The sequence below is a fragment of the Diadema antillarum genome, unplaced genomic scaffold, assembly GCF_040938485.1.
Source record: "Diadema antillarum isolate AM-2024a unplaced genomic scaffold, OU_Dant_1.0 seq00001711_RagTag, whole genome shotgun sequence".
Lineage (NCBI taxonomy): Eukaryota > Metazoa > Echinodermata > Echinoidea > Diadematoida > Diadematidae > Diadema > Diadema antillarum.
Genome location: NW_027272400.1, coordinates 14,147 through 34,170, shown reverse-complemented (window position 1 = coordinate 34,170; position 20,024 = coordinate 14,147). Strand labels below are relative to the sequence as shown.

Below are 20,024 nucleotides of genomic sequence, written 5' to 3'. Positions count from 1 at the left end.
AACAGGGACCCCAAGGACACCAGGGGTGGAGTCATCCCTTTCTCCTCCTCCCACATGACAGGGCTGTCAAACTTTTGACAACAAAACCCTCTATTTCAAAATATCATGGCCGTACAGGGAAAGGTCGTTCTATCATGCTCGCTTACGACGAGGTACCGCTTTTAACAACATGAATTTGGCGGTCTCGATTTTCCATTGATTTTTTAGTATGTTTACAACATGGTACTCGTTATAATAAGGGGTTTTCCTGTGGTCTCCTTGTTACGTGAATATCCATGTGTGCAAAAGTGAATGAATGAAATGCACACTTCATAACCCAAATAAAAACTAAATCATCCATTTTTCACTTCATACCAGATGCTAAGGATAAAAGTGTGAAATAACCAATCTTCTTCTGACCCATCAAGCAGTTCCGAAAATAAGACACTCGTTAATGAGTGAAACCAAAACTCCAGAAAATGCCCCGAATCAACGTGGAAGCTCCCAAGGTCCACATGACATACTGTAAAAGTGGATATTTTCGGGCAACTAATTTTTCGCGCTTGGCCGGGTACGAAGAATTTGGCAGGTTTATAATTTCGCAGATTCAAGACATCAACCACTGGAACATATGGCACGCAAAAATATTCGCTTGCTTTTCATTTCACACTAGCTTCTGGTTGCGCGAAATGCGCGAAAATTTGAACATTACGAAAATGTCCACTTTTACAGTAACAAACATAAACATATTAGGAAAAATCTCCCAAGTGCCTAGCTAGGATATAGGGAGGTGGGGGAGGGAAGGGGGGGATAAGCCCTTCATGGTATTATACAAAATCAATTTCATGCAAGAAAGGAAGGAGTCGCCAGTTGCTATCTACCATCTATATAAGAGCACATCAACAAATTGAAGATGAGAATTTCTGCAAACCAAATTCCTGTCGGGTTTCTTCCACAGCATGTCGAAACAATCTTGGCAATCTGAAACTCACAATGAAATTGATGATGTTGATTATGGCATGGTTTGTTTTTTTAAACCTGATACCTTAAAATCCTTATTCAGAACCCCCACCTCTTTGACCATATTTTTCATAAGAGCCATCAGCATAATTCTATCAAGGTCACTGTTGATTTTGGCCAAAAATATAATCATCGTTGAGTAGGAACAAAATCAATGTGAGGACATGTACATCTGTGGGGAAATGCCTTGATTTTCCTTCATTCTCTCCCGAAAATTCTGTAGCACAAGTTTTGGTTTTTTTTTTTTTTCCACCAATATATCTCACTAACCATCTGGCAGATCACAAGGAGTGGAATGGTAGTGAGTGGTTCAGAAGAACAGATTACAGTCATTAGTGCGAGCGGTCTACACGTTGTCCTGAGTGTCAAATTTCATTTCATGGATGCAGCAAAACAGCATTACCGTGGCTCTTGTAATAGATGTATGCTTCTTTAAAACTGAATTCAGATTCGAGTGGAAATAGACACAAAGTAAGGCACTCTTTCCTTTTCCTGCAGTCCTTCAGAGACCTGCTTCACGCTTCAAAAATTCCTGCTAAATTTGCTCCGAACTTTTGGGGTGTTCCCCGCTTCATTCTGCCATCTCCTCAAGTACACATGCTTCGATGCGCAGAGCGGCATAGAAGATACAAGAGAGGTCACCCAAAGTTGTTTCACCTTTCCTCAGCATGGGAGTGAACGACCAGTCTGTTCATCTGAGAGTCTTGTTACATCATGCATAATACTTTTTTGATTTTGAATGTGGTATACACTGTGGGGTCATTAGTTCAATGAGCTGACTACGGATCTCATTCACATGGGAGTCATGTCCGTGGATGTTTAATTCATGAGGACCTCCATCTGTACAAGTCTAGCGTTGGTGTCTCCAGGCATTCTGTAGGGTAGCATACCAGCAAACGTGATGAGAGCCTTGGCTTGCTTCCTCAGGTGAGCAAGATACTGCAATATTTTTTTTTTTGACCGGGGGGCGGGTGATGAAAGAAAAGAGTAAACGGCATTACATCATATTTGTTCACAGCTCTCTGTTTTGCTAAACTTGATGTTTTTGTTGTCAATAATCTACAGCAAATTCAACTAGGCACATAAATAAAATCATACATTGCTGCATTTTTTTTTGTTCTTTTAAATGAAGTTTTTAACTAGAAATGTCGCTATGGCGACTGGTATGCCTCCGCCATAATGCATGATTCTCCTAATAGGTCTATAGTATATGTGGACAATGTGTGATTACATTTTCACAAAATTGGCAAAATATTAAAATGACATGTTTGTCACAAATGTATTGAATGTTTACCTTCCTTGACCTATGTTTAATTGGATGAATAGGAGAGCATGTATTTGGGGATTTAAGAACTTTAACTTGACTTTGACCATTTCATAAGTTTATGCACTGAGTAATTTTCAAGGTATGGAGAAAAAGCGCAATTTCTGTATTGAACAGTAAATTGTTATCATTTTCATCTGGCCTTTGATTTATAAGAGAAGCACTGTCAGGCAGAACATACATAAATTCAGCATGTACTAAGTTTCAAGATAACTTGAGCCACTTCCGAGATATGGAGAAAAAAGTAAGTTCAGCACTTTCACTTGATCTTTGACCTTTTGACCTTTGACCTTCTTGGCAAAAAAAAAATCCCAGAGAAACTCTATTGGGTTAGACATGCATACATCAAGTCTATAAAAAAAAAAATCCTGCTGGCATTGCATAAATATAAGGAAAATAGTAAGATTTTGAAGTATTGCCCTTGACCTTTGACCCCTGACCTTTGACCCCATGAACCCTAAATTCCCTAGATAACCACTGCCAGTCAGTAGATGTATATACACTATGTTCCATGAAGATACCTTGAACAATTTCCGAGATACAGAGAAAAAAGTGAAATTTTAACATTTTACTTGACCTTTTGACCTCATGACCCCAAACTTTCACCAGAGAATCTTAATTGGGTAGTACATGTATACACTAAGTTTCAAGAAAATATCTTTAGGCATTGCATAGATATGGGGGAAATTGTAAAATTTTGAGCATTTGACCTTGACCTTTTGACCTTTGACCTTGAGCATGTGCACCCAAAAGTTGATAGGCACAACTTCACCCCCTAATACACATACATGCCAAGTTTCATTAGGATACCTCAAAAGGTTTTGGTAGTTACCCTGTCCACAAAATTCATTACGGACGGACGGAAGGACGGACGGACGGAAGGACGGACGGACGGACGGACGGACGGACGGACAACCCGAAAACATAATGCCTCCGGCACCACTTCGTGGCGGAGGCATAAAAAAGGGCAATAAATACTGGTTCTTCATCAGCTTTAAGGAAGACAATAGTTCCAAACTTTCTTAACACAACGATAGACACAGTTGTAACATGCACTTCTGTAGTATTCTTTGTTTTGCTTATTTTTTTGTCACAGTACCACAATGTTTCAAATTTTCAGTATGTAGTTAAAGGAAAGTGAGAGAGAATGGCAGACATGAGAGATTGACTTCAGATTATTTAAGATGACCAGCGCTGAATGGTCTACCGACATATCTAAATACACACTGAACAGAGAGGTTATAAACTAACTTAGCCGGTGGTATAACCTTGCAACTTTGAAAATATCACATATGAGGGTCGCACGTGTGGAAAAAAGATCAAGGAAAAGTGAATTAAAGAACTTACTGAAGTTACTTCGTCATAATAGCAACAAAAAAAAAAAAAACCGACGTGTGGAAGGTGTCAAGGTGGATGATACTCACCGATTCCTTGCCGCCGTCTTCTTTGCGCTGGCCGGCCCTGGCATGCGGACTCTGCGTGCCGCTGCTGCGACAGGAGCGGTACTTGGTGTACAGGATGTTCATGGTTGATAGCAGCACGTCAGGCAGGTTCCTGCGGATCTGGGGCATACAAGAAGCATCAATACGAGTAGAGAATTTTCCTGATTTATTGTGTAAGCTGCTAGCAGTCAAACTAGAATAACTCTGCATTAAATGAGTGATGTTAATAACACTGACAATGATAATAAAACAACTACATACTACTCATTATCATCATCATAATCTCATAATAATAGCAAACTACATACAAATGATTGTGTAGATATACATCTATGGTAAAACATCTTGTCCACTGGTGTAAGCTCACAGTAGGGTTGGGAACCGCTACCTCATGTTTGACAGTCAAGAGCCCAACTACACCACAGTGCTTGCAATGTGTTTCATTCTAGAAAATGGACCATGATTTTCACTTGTTATCACATCTGTCCTAAAATACAGACAACATTTAAAAGTTGTGCAGATAAAAGGCCAATGAATATTACCTCGTCTGTGTACTGCTTGAAGCCATTTACACGGTCATCGACGGAGTCTGGACTCAAGGCTATCAGTTGCAGCTGACGAATTGTCTGGAACACATAAAAGTAAATGAACATTACCAATAGTGGCAGTAATCTGGCATTTCGAGAGGAACATTTCTACAACACAAATTCATAACCAATTTTGAACCCTTGTAGCCAGACCCAACATATTCAAGTTACTCTCCCTATCTTGAATCTAAATCTCTCCCTCTCTTTCTCATTTTTTTAAAAACTGTTGGGTTAAAGAGTCCTCAGCCCTCAGCTGGGCTGCCATTCTACATGGCCCTCCCCGCTGAGGGGGCCTATGGTTGTCAAGCACTGTGACACGCCCCTCTCATAGCCCCGCCCATCTCCAGGGAGACAGGTGGAGTACAAGAAAGGTCAGTGCACTACGAGCGCAAGGATAAAGACTCATCATCGGACTCTCCCTTTAGAACATTAACAAGTATTGTCGTTGTAAACATAAACATACTTATCAGGATCTCAACATTCACAGCTTCCTAGAAAGTAGACTTTCTAAAATACTGTCGCATGGTGATTGAAACTCCCACGTCAACTAACTACATGACAACCAATCAGCTGTCAACATTGTGTTCCTATGGTTACACTAACATTGAAGGCCAGTAACTTTTACTGAAATGAAATCTAAAGCATGTCAGTTTTTTTTTTTTTTTTTGTTAGTCACATCAAATTGGGTTGGAACTCAATCCTTCTCCTGTGGCACACTTCAATGATTACTCCACAATATATGCCTTGCTTGGCATTGCAATTAAGAAACAAAGAAAGAAGGGTGAAATGCATACAGGCATACTTCTGCCAGTATTTACCTCATGCATTGATGCAAGCAGCTCTAAATATATTATAAACCTACAATCTAGTAGTAAAACTAATCTGCTTAAAACACTAACAACATTTCAGAAGTATTAGTCTGATATGTGATTTCTGTAAAAACATCTCCACCAACAGCACTATAATACGCACAGCATATTATTGCAATACGAGATGGAGGTATGTCAATAGGCCCACATCACAGATAGCTCAATATCATAACACAGGAATTAGGAGCAAAAACAAGGTCTGCCATCAAAATAAACTAATGCAACCACCATTACCAACCCCTGCCCCCCCCCCCAAAAAAAACCCCTTCAAACAACATTATCATTCTTGAAATACACCCACACCTATAACTATATCTAATATACATACAGTTAAACTTAACATCAACTCACCATCACCTCAACAAAAGCCATAACAAAAAAATCAATAAAGCGAGTGACAGAAACAAGGTGAGAACAAATTCCAAAGACAAGAACCAACCGCCAATGCCCGGTCCAGATCTCGGTTGTGGTAGTGGTCAAAGAACGTCATGAGGTCAAGGAGTAGGTAGAAAGACTTGGTGTTGGCTGGACTACCAATCAGACCTTGGGCCTGGTATCTGTATAAGAGAGATGAGATACATATATTGGTAAAAGTTAGATGACTTGTTCATCACGGCATAATCTCCTAAAATGGATTTCTAATCACATATATCATATGATGTATTTTACCCAACTCTGAAAAAGTTACATTTTTAGATCAAAATGTGTTTCATTTCAAGACCATTTAATCAGCAGCTAGCAATAGATTCAAATGAACAAGGAAAGATGCTCTCAAGCTGTCATGTCACGAGAACTTCTTGTGAACTTCTTGTATGAATATACCATCATTTCATTTCATTTCATTTCATTTCATTTCATTTCATTTCATTTCATTTCATTTCATTTCATTTCATTTCATTTCATTTCATTTCATTTCATTTCATTTCATTTCATTTCATTTCATTTCATTTCATTTCATAGCTTAGTGCAAGGAAGTATCATTTACAAATCATGGCAAAAGAAGGAAGTAAAAGATTTACATGCAAGTTGATCCTATAGTGATTTTGTGATCTAATCATCACACATCACATTTAAACAATCAAAGTCATGTGGCGACCATACTGGCCTATGAAAATTATTTCACGACCTCTCCACTGCGCCTCCTCCATATTATCCGAACAGAATACACAGCTGGCGATGATCAGCCCAAGACATGTTCTAAAGTAAAACATCTTCTAAATTCTAACCACCCCTGAAATTGTTAGATTTGTACAAAAAAAAAAAAAATTAGACTTGCTAAGTATATGGTGCATGCAGTACTTTGAGATATTTATTCTTGTAACAGTACCTCCCATATGGACACACCCAATCCATTCCCCAATAGAGATTACCAACCTTTCTGCTATGCTGACTGCCAGTCCCTGGAGGCGCTCCCTGTTGGACTGGGGGCTGTTGGCTGAGGCTACCACGGGACTCAGCAGTTGGTTCATCAGCTCAAGCACCTTGTCTGAGTTCTGACACACCAGTGGAGGGAAACAAAGAGAGGAAATGTATATCACTCTACATCACACGGTCGTCATAAATACTGGTCAGTGGTTGGTCATAATGCAATCATGTGACCACAGCACCAACGGTCAAAATCATTAACACTGTGAGCAATGGCATTACAAGTTATGATTTCAGAATTTTGACTGGCTGCCGAATTGGGTTAAGGGTAGAATAAAACATGCATTTACAACTGTATGTAGACAATATAATAAACATGTATAGTATTACTACTACTACTATACTATAATAATTACAAGAAATATTGTGTTGTCTATCATTATAATGTAACACTTGGTATTCTCTTCGGAGTTGTACTTTCCCCTCAAATAAATACAGCCTCTTTGGGGAAATAAAACTCTGGCAGGGATGTCAAGTGTTATATTACACCTCCAAAACGGCAATATCGGTTTAATAGCTACACTGTATATCGAAAGCCAGTGTAGCGAAAGCACACAAAGTTTTGTCTGAATAAGACACTCTTCCCTTCCTACACACACTCAATGACCAAAAAGGCTGTATTGGTAACCTCTGTAAACGTTCAATGCTTAACTTTTGATTACTAGCTTTGAATTCACAACTCAATATCAAGGTTTAGTCTGCCATTACTTTGGATGTTCTTTATGTGTTCATGTATGCGTACCATAAACATGTGCATTTGTTCCCCCATAAGTAGGAAAAATATTTGAACAAATCAAGTCATATGAAGATTGAGTCAAGAAGTATCACATCTCTATGACTCTATCTAATGCCAGTCTACACTCTGTGGAAGGATCTGGTTTAAATTCTGCTCCTCTGACGAAGATGAAGTTGTAAGAATTGGTCATGCTATTTCATAAGCCCATTCCTAGAGAGAGTGTAGCTAGAAATTTATATTCTATACTTCATACTACATGATACTGTTCCTGGGTTGATCAGAAAGAAGTACATTTCATAGGTCATAAAATTCCTAATGAAATGAGACAAAAATTTATCTGAGTAACCAAGATTCACAAATTCATTAACCCACCCCAGCAAGATCATACAGCTTGAGGGCATCTTCGAACAGTCCCTTGGCCTCCGTATCCACGGCAACCGTCTCTATGATGTCCTGGGTTTCCACCTGAAACTTGTCCACTGCCCCTGGTCTCCTGGTGCCGTCCCTCTCCCTGCGCCCAAGGAGCGCCTCAAACTCTCTGGTCTCGATCACGAGCTCGCTCAGGCAGCGGACGAAGTAGCTTTTGCCCCCAGCATCTTTCAGATTCCTGGAGGCCAAAATAATTGCAGTGAGCTGTAAATGGTACTCACATGGATGATGAACACAAGAAACAGTGATGATGATGATTCACAGTATTTGTATGGCACCATATATCTGTCTAAAAAGGCAAAGACTCCTCATTGCAGTCCTTGTGTATTGAAGATTAAATAGTTTTATGTGGCAGACAGAATTATAAGAGAAGGAAGAAATATTTGGTCCAAGCTATATTCATTTTCCTCACACTGCTGTACACATTACTGAGTAAAATGTTTGTCGGCAAACAAATAAATAGAAAGGGTTGTAACGTCCAAAGAACTTTTCAATTAGTTTCTGTAACTTAACAGGAAAACTAAATCTGCAAGCAGACTGACCTGAGCAAGTAGAAGTACTGGAGCACTTCCCTTGGGTCTGTTGATTCAAACTTTGAGGTGTACATGCTGATGAGGCGCACAAAGTTGAGGCGTCGCATCGGCTCAGGATCTTGTGGGTTCCTACTCACTGTCAAAATGAAATGAAAGAATATTTTCTAATCAGTTATCACTCAAATAATTCCATCAAGTAGCATTACGCAAAATCAATGTATCATATTTACTCTATCATCATTGCCATATTATCATAATTTGCCAGATGTGATGAAGAGTTTGCTGGTGGCTTTTCAAAAACATTATTGGCAGATATGATTGGTGGCATTTATATTCCCATTCAATAAAGAAAAGGTTTTATAGTGGCATGTACACAGTTAACATACTTTGGTCTTGTGTCCAAACACACATAAGATTTAGGTTGGAATTTTCATTTTTGTTTTTTTGTTTTTTTGTTTTTTTGGACAACTTCCACTGTCGGGGTGCAACTTATCCATGAGCATGCCCAATAAATGAAACTTTGCAGTACTGAATATACACCATCTCCAATGTACACCATTTTAAGACCCAATGACTGAAAATTTAAATATAGAGGTATTTTTCAGACCCATCTCCGCCAAGTGAAGAGACTTTTATGCAATCTAGAGAGTGGCAACATTCAGAGAAGGTTTCCCTTATTCGCTAACAGGAAAACCGATACGGGCAATCTCAACGTGTCATAAGAGATGAGTAAGAAAAGAGATCGCATGGCAAAGGAAGTCAGCAGTAAGTCCAAGGCGCTTACAGAGTTGTGCTTGGATGTTCTCCGGTAGGGCCAGTAGCCCAAGCTCGTGGAGGACAATCGCTGCATGCACAGCATGGCTTCGCAGGCCGCCGTCACTTCGTGACAGGAACTCTATGGCACTCTCAAACTGGGCTGAGAGAAATAGGATCTGGAAATAAAGAAACACCCATCCACGCACACATAGAAATTATAATGAAAGATATATCAATAGCAGGTGGTTTCTTTGTCAATTTTCACGCAAAGATGTAACCAGAGGTCTGCTCTCTTAATCCAGAGGTGTACAAACAAAATTGAATATACAACTTTTGGCCATAATTCAGTGAAAAAAAAGAAAAACCTACTTCAACAGCAACACAGATGTAATGAAGTTAAAGTTATAATGCCTTGTAGTACCATGGCAACTATTTTACTGAGTGTTGCCTAGATATGACAATTCTGATCGCACACTTGACTTGTGAAATAGATAAATGTAACAGAATTTAAAAGCTGAGCACAAACAGGTAATCAGTGGTAAAGTGTGCACTAGTAAATATGGACAAGAAGCATACCTGTACATTTTTAACTAACAAACTCCATCACTTACTAAACCGAGTGAGGGTGTGGAAAAGTTCAAACTTTGAACATGTGGCCTTTTATGACCTCTAACTTTTGCGTGAGACTTTGAGAGCACCATACCATGAAGATTCACTACGTACATCTCTGACCAAAGTTTGGTTACATTTAGAGTGAGAGCTGCAAAGTTATTTGTCACATGGGAGGAGGCTTGCAGGTTTTGATCAAACCTTTTATGTGTGTCAAAGCACAAAATATGAACTCACCCCTATGTTTCAGGTGTCAATCATGGTTTCCACTGAATTTATCAAATTTTGGATGAAATTAATGTTAAGCAGACAGATATTCATTATTGTCACTTGTAAATCAATACAATCCTTCATTATCAAATAACTTCCAAGGCTTGGGGAACCTATGGTATCAACCCTACTTCAGATAACAATCCCGGAGACAAAATGGGGAGTCTATAGAAAGTTTAACAGAATTTAAAACAATACTTCGCATGAGATAGAAGCATGAATGTTTGGCACAGCATGACATTCTTAATCTTTCCAACAGAGTTCAGATAAAAGTCAGCCTGCTACACCGACCTTGAAGTAGAGATAAGGATTCTGATGTGCATTGAAGTGGCTCTCTCCGTACTCTTCCAACAGTGTGGTCTGAAGCTGTTGCAAGGTCAGCTTATCTGATGAACTTTGACCTGAGGTCGTTGAGCTATCACCAAATTGAACTTGGCTTAGCTGCAAGAAGAGGGAAAAATTGGAACAACAACATGAAATTGGCCCATTACAAAGTTATCATATTAGCAAACTAACAAAAAGCAAAGACAAATTAATCTGGAAAAGATATTTTCATCATCAGGGTTTAAGGGGTCATTGCTTCTAGATTGGGGAACACCTGCAATATTTGAACAAGGTAGTGAAACAGGGGGGTAATGCCCTGGGAAATCAGTCTCCCCCTCACAGAATACTTAAGAATTTGGAAGGATTATGTTCTCCTTCTATGAGCCATATTAAATGCCAATTTATGAGACTTGCCACCTTCCGGGCACGTATCACTGCAAATGATTATTTTTTTCCATCTCATCTTCAGTCTCCACTCTCATTGACATGGTGGTATGTATTCCATTAATTCCATAACCAGCAGATTATTTTTATTTGTGCGTCTCCCAACACACATGCACAACAGATAGGATCCAAATGAAACGTGCAATTTAAAAAAAATGTGGAAGAAAGGATTCTTCATCAATCTTTCACACTGAATTTTTTACTGACAGACTTTACAAAAAAAGAAAGAAAGAAAGAAAAGAACTCCACTCTAAATGGAACTCCTTTCATGACAAAATACACACGCTCTTTAGGAACAGTTGGCAGTTAAGAATATGTAACTAGCACGAGCCTGCAGGAATATAACAGTAACACTGGAAGTCATCCTGAAACAGTGCTATGGCAACCACAAACAACTAAGGATTCAGAGAATGCGTTTTTTCCTACCTTCAGCCAGAGATAATCCTCGGTCTTCTCGGCCACTTCTGAGTGGTTGTCCACAGTATCACACCGACCAAGCAGACAGTATACCGCTCTGCATAACGGTGGATGCAATAAAGGATTAAACAGAGTTCAGCAGATCTGACCTTGTCTCGGGACTTGGCGAGATGCTCGTCTGGTGTGCATTGGATCATGACTGATAATCTTGGTTGGCACATAAAACTGAATCAGTCGGGAGAAGTCAAAAAACATTGCCCCGACAACTTGCCACATCTGAACATAGTATTTTTTACATCTTGAGAAACACATTTGGAAAATCATATGGGTGTTTTTGTTTTCTTACTATCTCAATTAAATCTGGTTTGTTCTTGTGTGTTTGTTTATTTGCTGTAGAGTGTGTTTGTTTGTGTGTGTGTGTGTGTGTGTGTGTGTGTGTGTGTGTGTGTGTGTGGGGGGGGGGGGGGGGGTGGAGTCAATTGGCACCAGTACCTTGGGCAACCTGTGGTTACTGTGAGGTCACCCTTTTGATAGCTCTCAGTCTTGCCGAACAAGGCATTTATACACTATACAAATACAGCTATAGCAGCTAAACTTCGAAGAACACTAACAGACAGAACGCTAAAGGTTAGCTAATATTTCAAACTCAACATGAGACTGACAGGATCTAGAGAGAGTCCTCAGCCCCAAGCTGGGCTGCCATTCTACATGGCCCTCCCCGCTGAGGGGGCCTATGGTTGTCAAGCACTGTGACACGCCCCTCTCACAGCCCCGCCCATTTCCGGGGAGATGGGCGGAATACAAGAGAGGTCAATGCACTACGAGCGCAAGGATAAAGACTCATCATTGGACTCTCTGACCTGAAGTAACGAAAGGCTGCCTCAATAAAAACTTGAAAGAAAAAATAAAACAGTTATGACGGAAAATGGTAGGATGCCCCTTTTTTTGGAAGGGGGGGGGGGGGGAAGGAATGTGTTCATTTCCCTTTCTTCTCATTTGGGGTTCTTACATTTTAATTGCATATTTCACGCATCTACGTTACATATTGTGACATTATATTTCCTTTAATCATCCTCAAAAGAATCAGATGGAAGTCAACTCAAAAGAAGATGACATATTTCAATGACAACATATCAATAGAGTTGTTGTGCAATGAGCATACTCCTACTCCTACTACTACTACTACTACTATGCCCCATTCCCATGGAAAAATTAATACACACACAAACACACACACACCACCTATACCAGGTGATGCTCTGTTTTTTCTACGTCTGAGTATGATTCTTGCCTGGTTTGACAAATGATGGACATACGTGTACAGTGATTACAATAGCTAACTGCAGCCCTTACCTCAAGTGAGCTGTAAGAAGAGAAAGAAAAAAAAAAAGAAGAAAAATGTGGTATTAAAGGAAATTTCTCAAGTTGGTGTTACCTTTTGAATGGATCGGTGCTACTTCTGACAGCCCTCCTGTAGTGTAACCTGAGCTTGGTCTCTGTGCTTGGCGATAACCTTGGACAAAAGATCGAAGAGAACATGTGAAGGCTACTGACCCAGAAAAGACACTTTGAAAGTCTCTCTGCATGGTACTGTATACAACAAATATTTTGAGGGGTTTTGATTTTCATGAATTTTGCACGTCAGGTGCTATTTGCGAAATTAAAGACACACAAAAATTTTGACTCTGATCCTCAAATGAATACAACATACATGCATACAATTCTCCATTTAGTTCTGCACCCCATGATCGTGAATTTAGCCACTCAAGAAATTGTTGGGAAGTCCCGATTCGTGAAAAATTAGACTTGCTAAATATATGGCGTATACAGTAAATCGCACAATTAACATGATAGACCTATTATTGTATCACTGTGTATGGGAAAGAGTATTTATAATCCCCCAACTCTGTATGAACAGGAATTCCTACCCTTCTCACGGCTGAGTTCAGGAACGCTCCAGAAGCACTCTAAACTCTGTATAAATGGTCACCAAAGTTCAGTGTTTTAGAAGTTGTATGCGGTGCGCACTGTGCATACAGTTTATATCTTAGAAGTTCCTGCACATTTGAAGGTCACCATTAAATTCATGCTCCCCTCTCAGCCACTTCATATGTGGTCTTGGCGTGCAGCGATTCTCTGTTTGAACGAACTCAGGGTCAGAGGGACATAAACCAAAGTGCTTCAGGAGCGCTTCTGGGCCCAACTTTGTGTATAAATGGGACATCAGTTTTCCATCTTCCCTCACCAACAAGTACTTGACTTTGAACAGATATGAACATGCAGTGTGAATAACAATTATATTGATCCTTTTGGACTGACAATTAAATTGACCCTTCAACAGCTCTGATACTAATGTTTGCTTACAGAGTTGTTTAGAGTTATGAATCTATCCATTTTCTCCAGTTCCAGTCAAGCCCTGCTGCTTTGATTATACTGTTAAAAAATGATGTAATCTAACATCTATCTATCAAAAAATAATAGGGAATTTTCTTCAAAATAGAATAGTGACTTTCACCCGTTGAAGATGGACTGATTTTTCCTATAACATGGATTTCCCATTTTAGTACCCTAGCCCAAGAATACTCGGGACTAGTCTTCAACGGGTTAAGGCAGAAGGTCTGTTAAAGGACAAGTTCACCTTCATATACATAAGGATTGAGAGAATGCAGCAATATTAGTAGAACACATCAGTGAAAGTTTGAGAAAAATCGGACAATCCGTTCAAAAGTTATGAGCTTTTTAAGTATCTGCGCAGTCACTGCAGGATGAGAAGACTACTACACTAGTACAGTGTATGATGTCACAGCATGCATACGATATAAGGAAAATAAAAAGAGAATGTTATAAAACTTTACATTTTGAATAAAGTGCACATTTCTTCGACTTGTTACTGATGCATATTAAGGGTAATATTATTCCCCCTGCATTCTGAAAGAGAGAAGTCGAGTGTTCTTTGGTTATGCGAGAAAAATGGAAATATGTTGAATTTTCTTTATTCTTTCTTTCTATCGTTGTACACATGTGACATCACAAACCATAGTAGTCTTTTCATTCAGCCGTGACTGAGCAGAAATTAAAAAAAATTCATAACTTTTGAACGGATTGTCAGATTTTCCTCAAACTCTCACTGATGTGCTCTACTAATATTGCTGCATTCACTCAACCCACATGTCTATGAAGATGAACTTGTCCTTTAAAGTTTGATTTGTGTTGGACAAGCAAAAAAAAAGCTACAACAGTTTGATTGCGGGCAAGCCAACAACAAAATCCCCTACTGTGATTTCACGGTCTGGATGAGTGACATTAGATTCTCATATACTGTATAAACCAAATACTTTGCAAGGTTTATATTTTTGCGATTTTCGCGAGTCGGGTGCTATTCATGAATTTAAAAACATGCAAAAATATCTACTCTGATCCCAACGTGAATGTGACATGCATGTACCCATTTCTCCATTCAGTACTGTCCTCCACTATTGAGAATTTAACCACTCTCGAAATTGTCGAGAAGTCCTGATTCGCGAAAAAATTAAGACTCGCTAAAATATATGGCAGATACAGTAGACTTCCACATGTTATGCATCCACAGACCAAAGGGCTTGATTTGATACTCTGTCTTGGAGAAGCACGAACACATACTTAAAGTAATGTGAGCAGCCATGAAAGTATGTCTTTTGAGGAAATGGCATTTCCGGCGCATAGCACATGATTGGTCTAACATGTGTTTTATCACATAACATGTGACTAAGTGATTTCACAGGTCTGGTGAACTACCCGTACTTTGTTAGTACAAATAGGAATCACGTTTCCTGCTAATCAAGTTTTATTGTATGGTGTGAAAGTCTGAAGGCCAGCTGGAATCTCATTTTTCAAGACACATTGTTTCATACATCACATTATGGTAGGTAATAATCATACGAGGCATTTACATTGCAAAACAAACAAACAAACAAACAAGCAAACAAAATGGGAAATACCAGAGGTTTTTTTTAATATATCATGAACACTGCCAGAAAAAACAAAAACTTTTTTTTTTTCCTTTTTTGGTGGGGGGGGGGGGGGGGGGGGAAGGGAGCAAGAAAATTTGGTGAAAAACCAGAATATTGACTTTTTGGGGTAAGTAGTGTGAATGTGCAACTTGCCAGTGTCTTTGAGTGGCGGCAACTGGTTTAGAGATCAATGGTGTAGGCAGGCAGGCAAGAGATCCCATACGACAAGGGAGGATGTCATGTAACACCGCCCCCCCCCCCTTAGAAAAAATAAAACGACAACAACAAAAAGATAAAACCTGAATAAAATTGCCGAGTTTCAAAACACTTCATTTCTGAGGAGGGTTATTCGATATTTTTTACTTTGTTTTTGTTCGTGGGTGTTTTTTTTTTTTTTTTTTTTGGCTCACATACTGGTACCTGCCAAGCAACTTCTGCCGAAAATAAGGGATGTGCAAAAAAGCTACGGGTTTTCAATGGCAGTGTATAAAAAATGCACCTATAATTATATATTGGAGGCAATTTTCCAATTGTGTGTTGATTGATTCAACTGGTATGTGGGTGAACAGTTTGACCTCTAAAACATGATTGAGGAGGTATAGAACCCCCTCGCCTGACTTTGAATTCACCTCCATAGCGGCTTGTGCTGTATCTGTTTCATAATCTTTACACCGTATGTTTCGTGGGGTTTTCATTTGGCAAATTTCACAAGTCCAGTGCTAATTGTGAATTTAAAAACACACACCAAAAAAAAATATCAAATCTGATTCAGACATGAATGCGAAATGTATGTGAACTGTACATTACCGTACTCCATAATCGGGAAGTGGGTCACTCCTGATATAGCTGTGAAGTATTGATTCCTGAAAGATTGGACTTGCTGAATATATGGTGTATACAGTACATACATCCTCTTTTTTTATATCTAAGACAGAAGAAGATAAACATACCACATTTGTAATTCTTACCTCCTGTCATCATTCTGCATGTATTCTTCAAGGTATTCACTGAATTCACCGAGATCTTGCCTGTAAACAAATAGAAATGGGTATGACGGCAGTTGCTCCACACCAGAACACTGTTCATTTATCTATCTATCTACCTATCTATCTATCTATCTATCTATCTATCTATCTATCTGTCTATCTATCTATCTATCTATCTATCCATCTATCTATCAATCCATCTACCTATCTGCAGATCAATTTATCAACCTATCTATCTATAGATCTACAATATGTGTGCACATGTATATTCTACAAATAGCTATATGAAAGCACAGTGAAACCAATTTACCAGGATGAAGATGGTTGTCTCCCAAGAGACCCCACTGAATATCATACAAATACAACTTATATAGTACATGATAAGACATGTGGCATAACAATCAGATAGTCTGATTTGCATGAAAGGAAAAAAGAAATAGGTAAACTCATAAATATACAACTATTTGGATGGTAATCTCTGTTCAGTAACTATTTACAAAATAAAAATAATTGTGCAAGAAATAAAGGCAACATTTATTACTGATTAAATGAATGAATTAATTAATTGAATTATAACTGAAACAAAAAGAAACAAACTATGATAATCAGGTGAAAATCAAAATTAATCTTTAATGGCATAGAATTACAGACATACAAAGGCTGAGTCACCAAAATGCTCACACACATTATAACTCACTCAGCTGAAAACCTGCTTTGCATTCTTGAGAAAGAATTGATCAAGGATGTGGTGTAAACCAATACAACTGAAATTGCATTCTCACTTTTTCTAAGGAGGGTCAAATATTAAAAGTCTATGCTGGTTTAAAGGGATGACAGGAGTTTGGTTGAGATGGGGCTTTAGGTTTCCACCTTTTTTGTGAGATAATGAGAAACCTCTTATGAAATATGAAAGAGCATACAATTCTAAAAGGAATTCAAAGTTTATTTGATAAAGATTGGTTTCGAAATCACCGAGATATCCAACACAAAGAAATCCAAATAAAAGGTGAGACCCACCTTTTATTAGGATTGCTTTGTTTTACTTTGTTTTTGGATATATCTCTTCCACTTCAAAACAGATTTTCATCAAACAAACTTTGAATTCCTCTTAGAACTGTATGCTCTTTAATATTCCATAGATGATTTCTAGTTATCTCGCAGAGAGTTAAAAGCCGAACCTCCATCTCAACCAAAACTATATCATCCCTTTAAACCAACACTATAATTTTCTGCTCTGTTAGTATTCTTGTATTCTGAGATGAAACTGAACACAAATCCATGGTACACTGCATTTCAATCATGAGTGTAACTGTGACAAAAGCCACAGAGAGCAGAAGTTTTTTATTCTTTAGCTGTTCTGCAAGAAAATGGCGGCAGGGTGGTCATACAGGAGAGGGGAAGAGGAAAGGAGACTCACGCTGCCTTGGAAGTAGTGATCTTAGCAGCCTCGAGGTCCCCGCATCGGATGCAGTAATAGATGACAGGCCAGACCGGTAATCCATCTACCTCACCATCCTGTGGAAGATAGATGAATGGAAAATTTCTCTGTAAATAGTTCAAAATCTCTAAATTGAGAAACTATCATGTACAATACAATCATTTTTGCAAGGGATGAGCAGATCCAAACTTCAAAAAAAAAAAAAAAAAATGTCCGCAGTTACGATATTTGTCCTCAGTTGGCAAAATTCAGCTGCTTTGCACACTGGTAACCAGAGGAACATATTTGTTCTATCCAAATATAACAAGTAATGTAGATTACCATAAATACATTTTATGAATTAAGATTTATCTTCTCAAATAACCCCTTGGGATAGTCTCATAGTCTTGACAGATTACAGCGAGTTGGAATGCCTCTCTTTGTACAAACAAAACTTCAAGTCCTGAGCAGCCCAATTCAGGGAGCTGGTTGGGTTTTTCTTCTCCAGAAATATGAAAAGCATACCACAGAGGTATTTTACAGAGAAGTAAGTTAGACTCAAGTCATGCGTACAAGCGTAAGTCCAAAAATCATGCCCAACATTACGCACAACTTTGAATTCTGTTTCACAAAGCTCTAAGTCACTGCCTGACTTCATGCATGGTCTAAAACCATATATGCATCAAGTTTTTAAAGTTAGCCTTAACTTGGCTAGGCCATAGTAACACACAATCCAATATGGCAACAAATTCACCAGCATATGGACTCCTACTTTACACCTAAAGCAGTTTTGAACAGGCCTACCTTGCAGTATAGCATAAATAAAACCAACCAAATAAATAAATAAACAAATAAATAATCTGTATCACCTCAGCTGGAGTGAGGTAGAAGGACCAAACTGGAATAGCTACTCCTACAAATTCCTTAAAGAAGAAATCCACCCAAAAATTTCATCAATTTCATAAGAAAGATATAAAAATTCCCTGCAGAACAGTCTAAACTAGAAGTATCACTAAAGGTGATTAATGCCCCCACTCCCGCAGCCCAGATTCCTATGAAAAAAGAATTGAACCAGGGTTTGACAAAAGGTTATGTGTGTGTGTGTGCGTGTGTGTCAGTGCTTATGTGTGTAGTACCTTGTGAGTACCTCATGAGTTTGACTGCTTCACAATTGAGGAAGTAGGTCACTTGACAAGATTTTCAAAAAAAGATGCTGTTACCATGGCAACACCTTGTCAGGTACAAACACAAAGAGTGTCTTGCATAACTACACCTATAGATCATTATAGGCCCTACATACCAAATTTGAAATAAATTGCTTAAATACTGTGGAAGTACACGTAGTTCGCTCCACAAGGTTTGGGGGAAATTGTGGTTACCATGGCAATGCTTTCTCCGACAAACACTAAAAAAACATGTCTTGCACATCTACACCTCAATGCCTTTATGTACACTAAATTTGAGTTCAATTGCTTCAAAATTGTGAAAGTAGTTAACTCCACAAGATTTTCAAGAAAATATACCGTTACCATGGCAATGCCTTGTCAGGTACAAACACAAAGTGTGTCTTGCATAACTACACCTATAAATCATTATACACATCAAATTTGAAATAAACTGCTTAAATACTGTGGAAGTAGTTCACTCCACAAGGTTTTGGAAAAATTGTGGTTATCATGGCAACGCTTTCTCCAACAAACATAAAAAGCATGTCTTGCACATCTACACCTCAATGTCATCATGTACACTGAATTTGAGTGCAATTGCTTCATAATTGTGGAAGTAATCCACTCTTTAAGTTGTTCAAGAAAATATGCCATTACCATGGTAACACCTTATTGGGTACATATTGTACACAAAGTGTGTCTTGCATAACTACACCTATAGATCATTATACATACCAAATATGAAATAAATTGCTTAAATACTGTGGAAGTAGTTCGCTCCACATGGTTTTGGGAAAATTGTGGTTACCATGGCAATGCTTTCTCTGACAAACATAAAAAGCATGTCTTGCACATCTACACCTCAATGTCATCACGTAACCCAAGTTTCACCAAAATTGCTTCAAAACTGTAGAAGGAGTTCGCGACACAAGATTTGCAACAGGACCGCCCAACCGACCACATGCTGATTCCTATAAACCCCCTTATACACTTTGTGTATGCGGGGTATAATGATCAAAATTGGATAAAAAATAAGGAAGTTGTGACATTCTGTGAAATTTCAAAATTTTTCCGAAGACACTTCTTGACTAGTCGTTATGAATATTTAAATCAGCAAGTTGACAATGTCATGCTCTCACAATTTCTTATTCATCACGTATAGAGAAATGACAAAAATCTCATATTTCAGCTGTATAAATATGAAACTTGACTTCAAAACCACCCAAAATAAAAAAAAAAAACCAAATGTTAACTCTGACATATCTTGGTGTGGAAATATGCTTTAACTTGTATTAGCTAAAG

The 20,024-nt window shown here is 38.5% G+C and overlaps 1 protein-coding gene across 1 annotated transcript; it reads right to left on the bottom strand.

The window, feature by feature from the left end:
• Positions 1–1,662: 1,662 nt before the first annotated feature.
• LOC139711843 (nuclear pore complex protein Nup93-like) lies at positions 1,663–18,218 on the bottom strand. Its single transcript, XM_071623695.1, has 14 exons — positions 18,210–18,218; positions 17,557–17,654; positions 16,122–16,181; positions 12,600–12,677; positions 11,174–11,261; positions 10,271–10,420; positions 9,129–9,276; positions 8,354–8,480; positions 7,755–7,989; positions 6,596–6,714; positions 5,661–5,778; positions 4,308–4,391; positions 3,748–3,885; positions 1,663–1,938 (listed from the first exon to the last, which is right to left on the bottom strand). Exons 1-14 carry the CDS (start codon positions 18,216–18,218, stop codon positions 1,819–1,821), a joined length of 1,572 nt encoding a protein of 523 aa, XP_071479796.1. The 3' UTR covers positions 1,663–1,818.
• Between the last annotated feature and the right edge of the window lie 1,806 nt (positions 18,219–20,024).

What these genes read in the sequence shown, in the direction of transcription:
- LOC139711843 (XM_071623695.1), bottom strand. An exon ending in ATCTGGACCGGGCATTGGCG is followed by an intron (nt 4,392 to 5,660) that starts GTTGGTTCTTGT and finishes TATGTGTTCCAG; the next exon opens with ACAATTCGTCAGCTGCAACT. An exon ending in TCAAGCAGTACACAGACGAG is followed by an intron (nt 3,886 to 4,307) that starts GTAATATTCATT and finishes TGTATGCCCCAG; the next exon opens with ATCCGCAGGAACCTGCCTGA.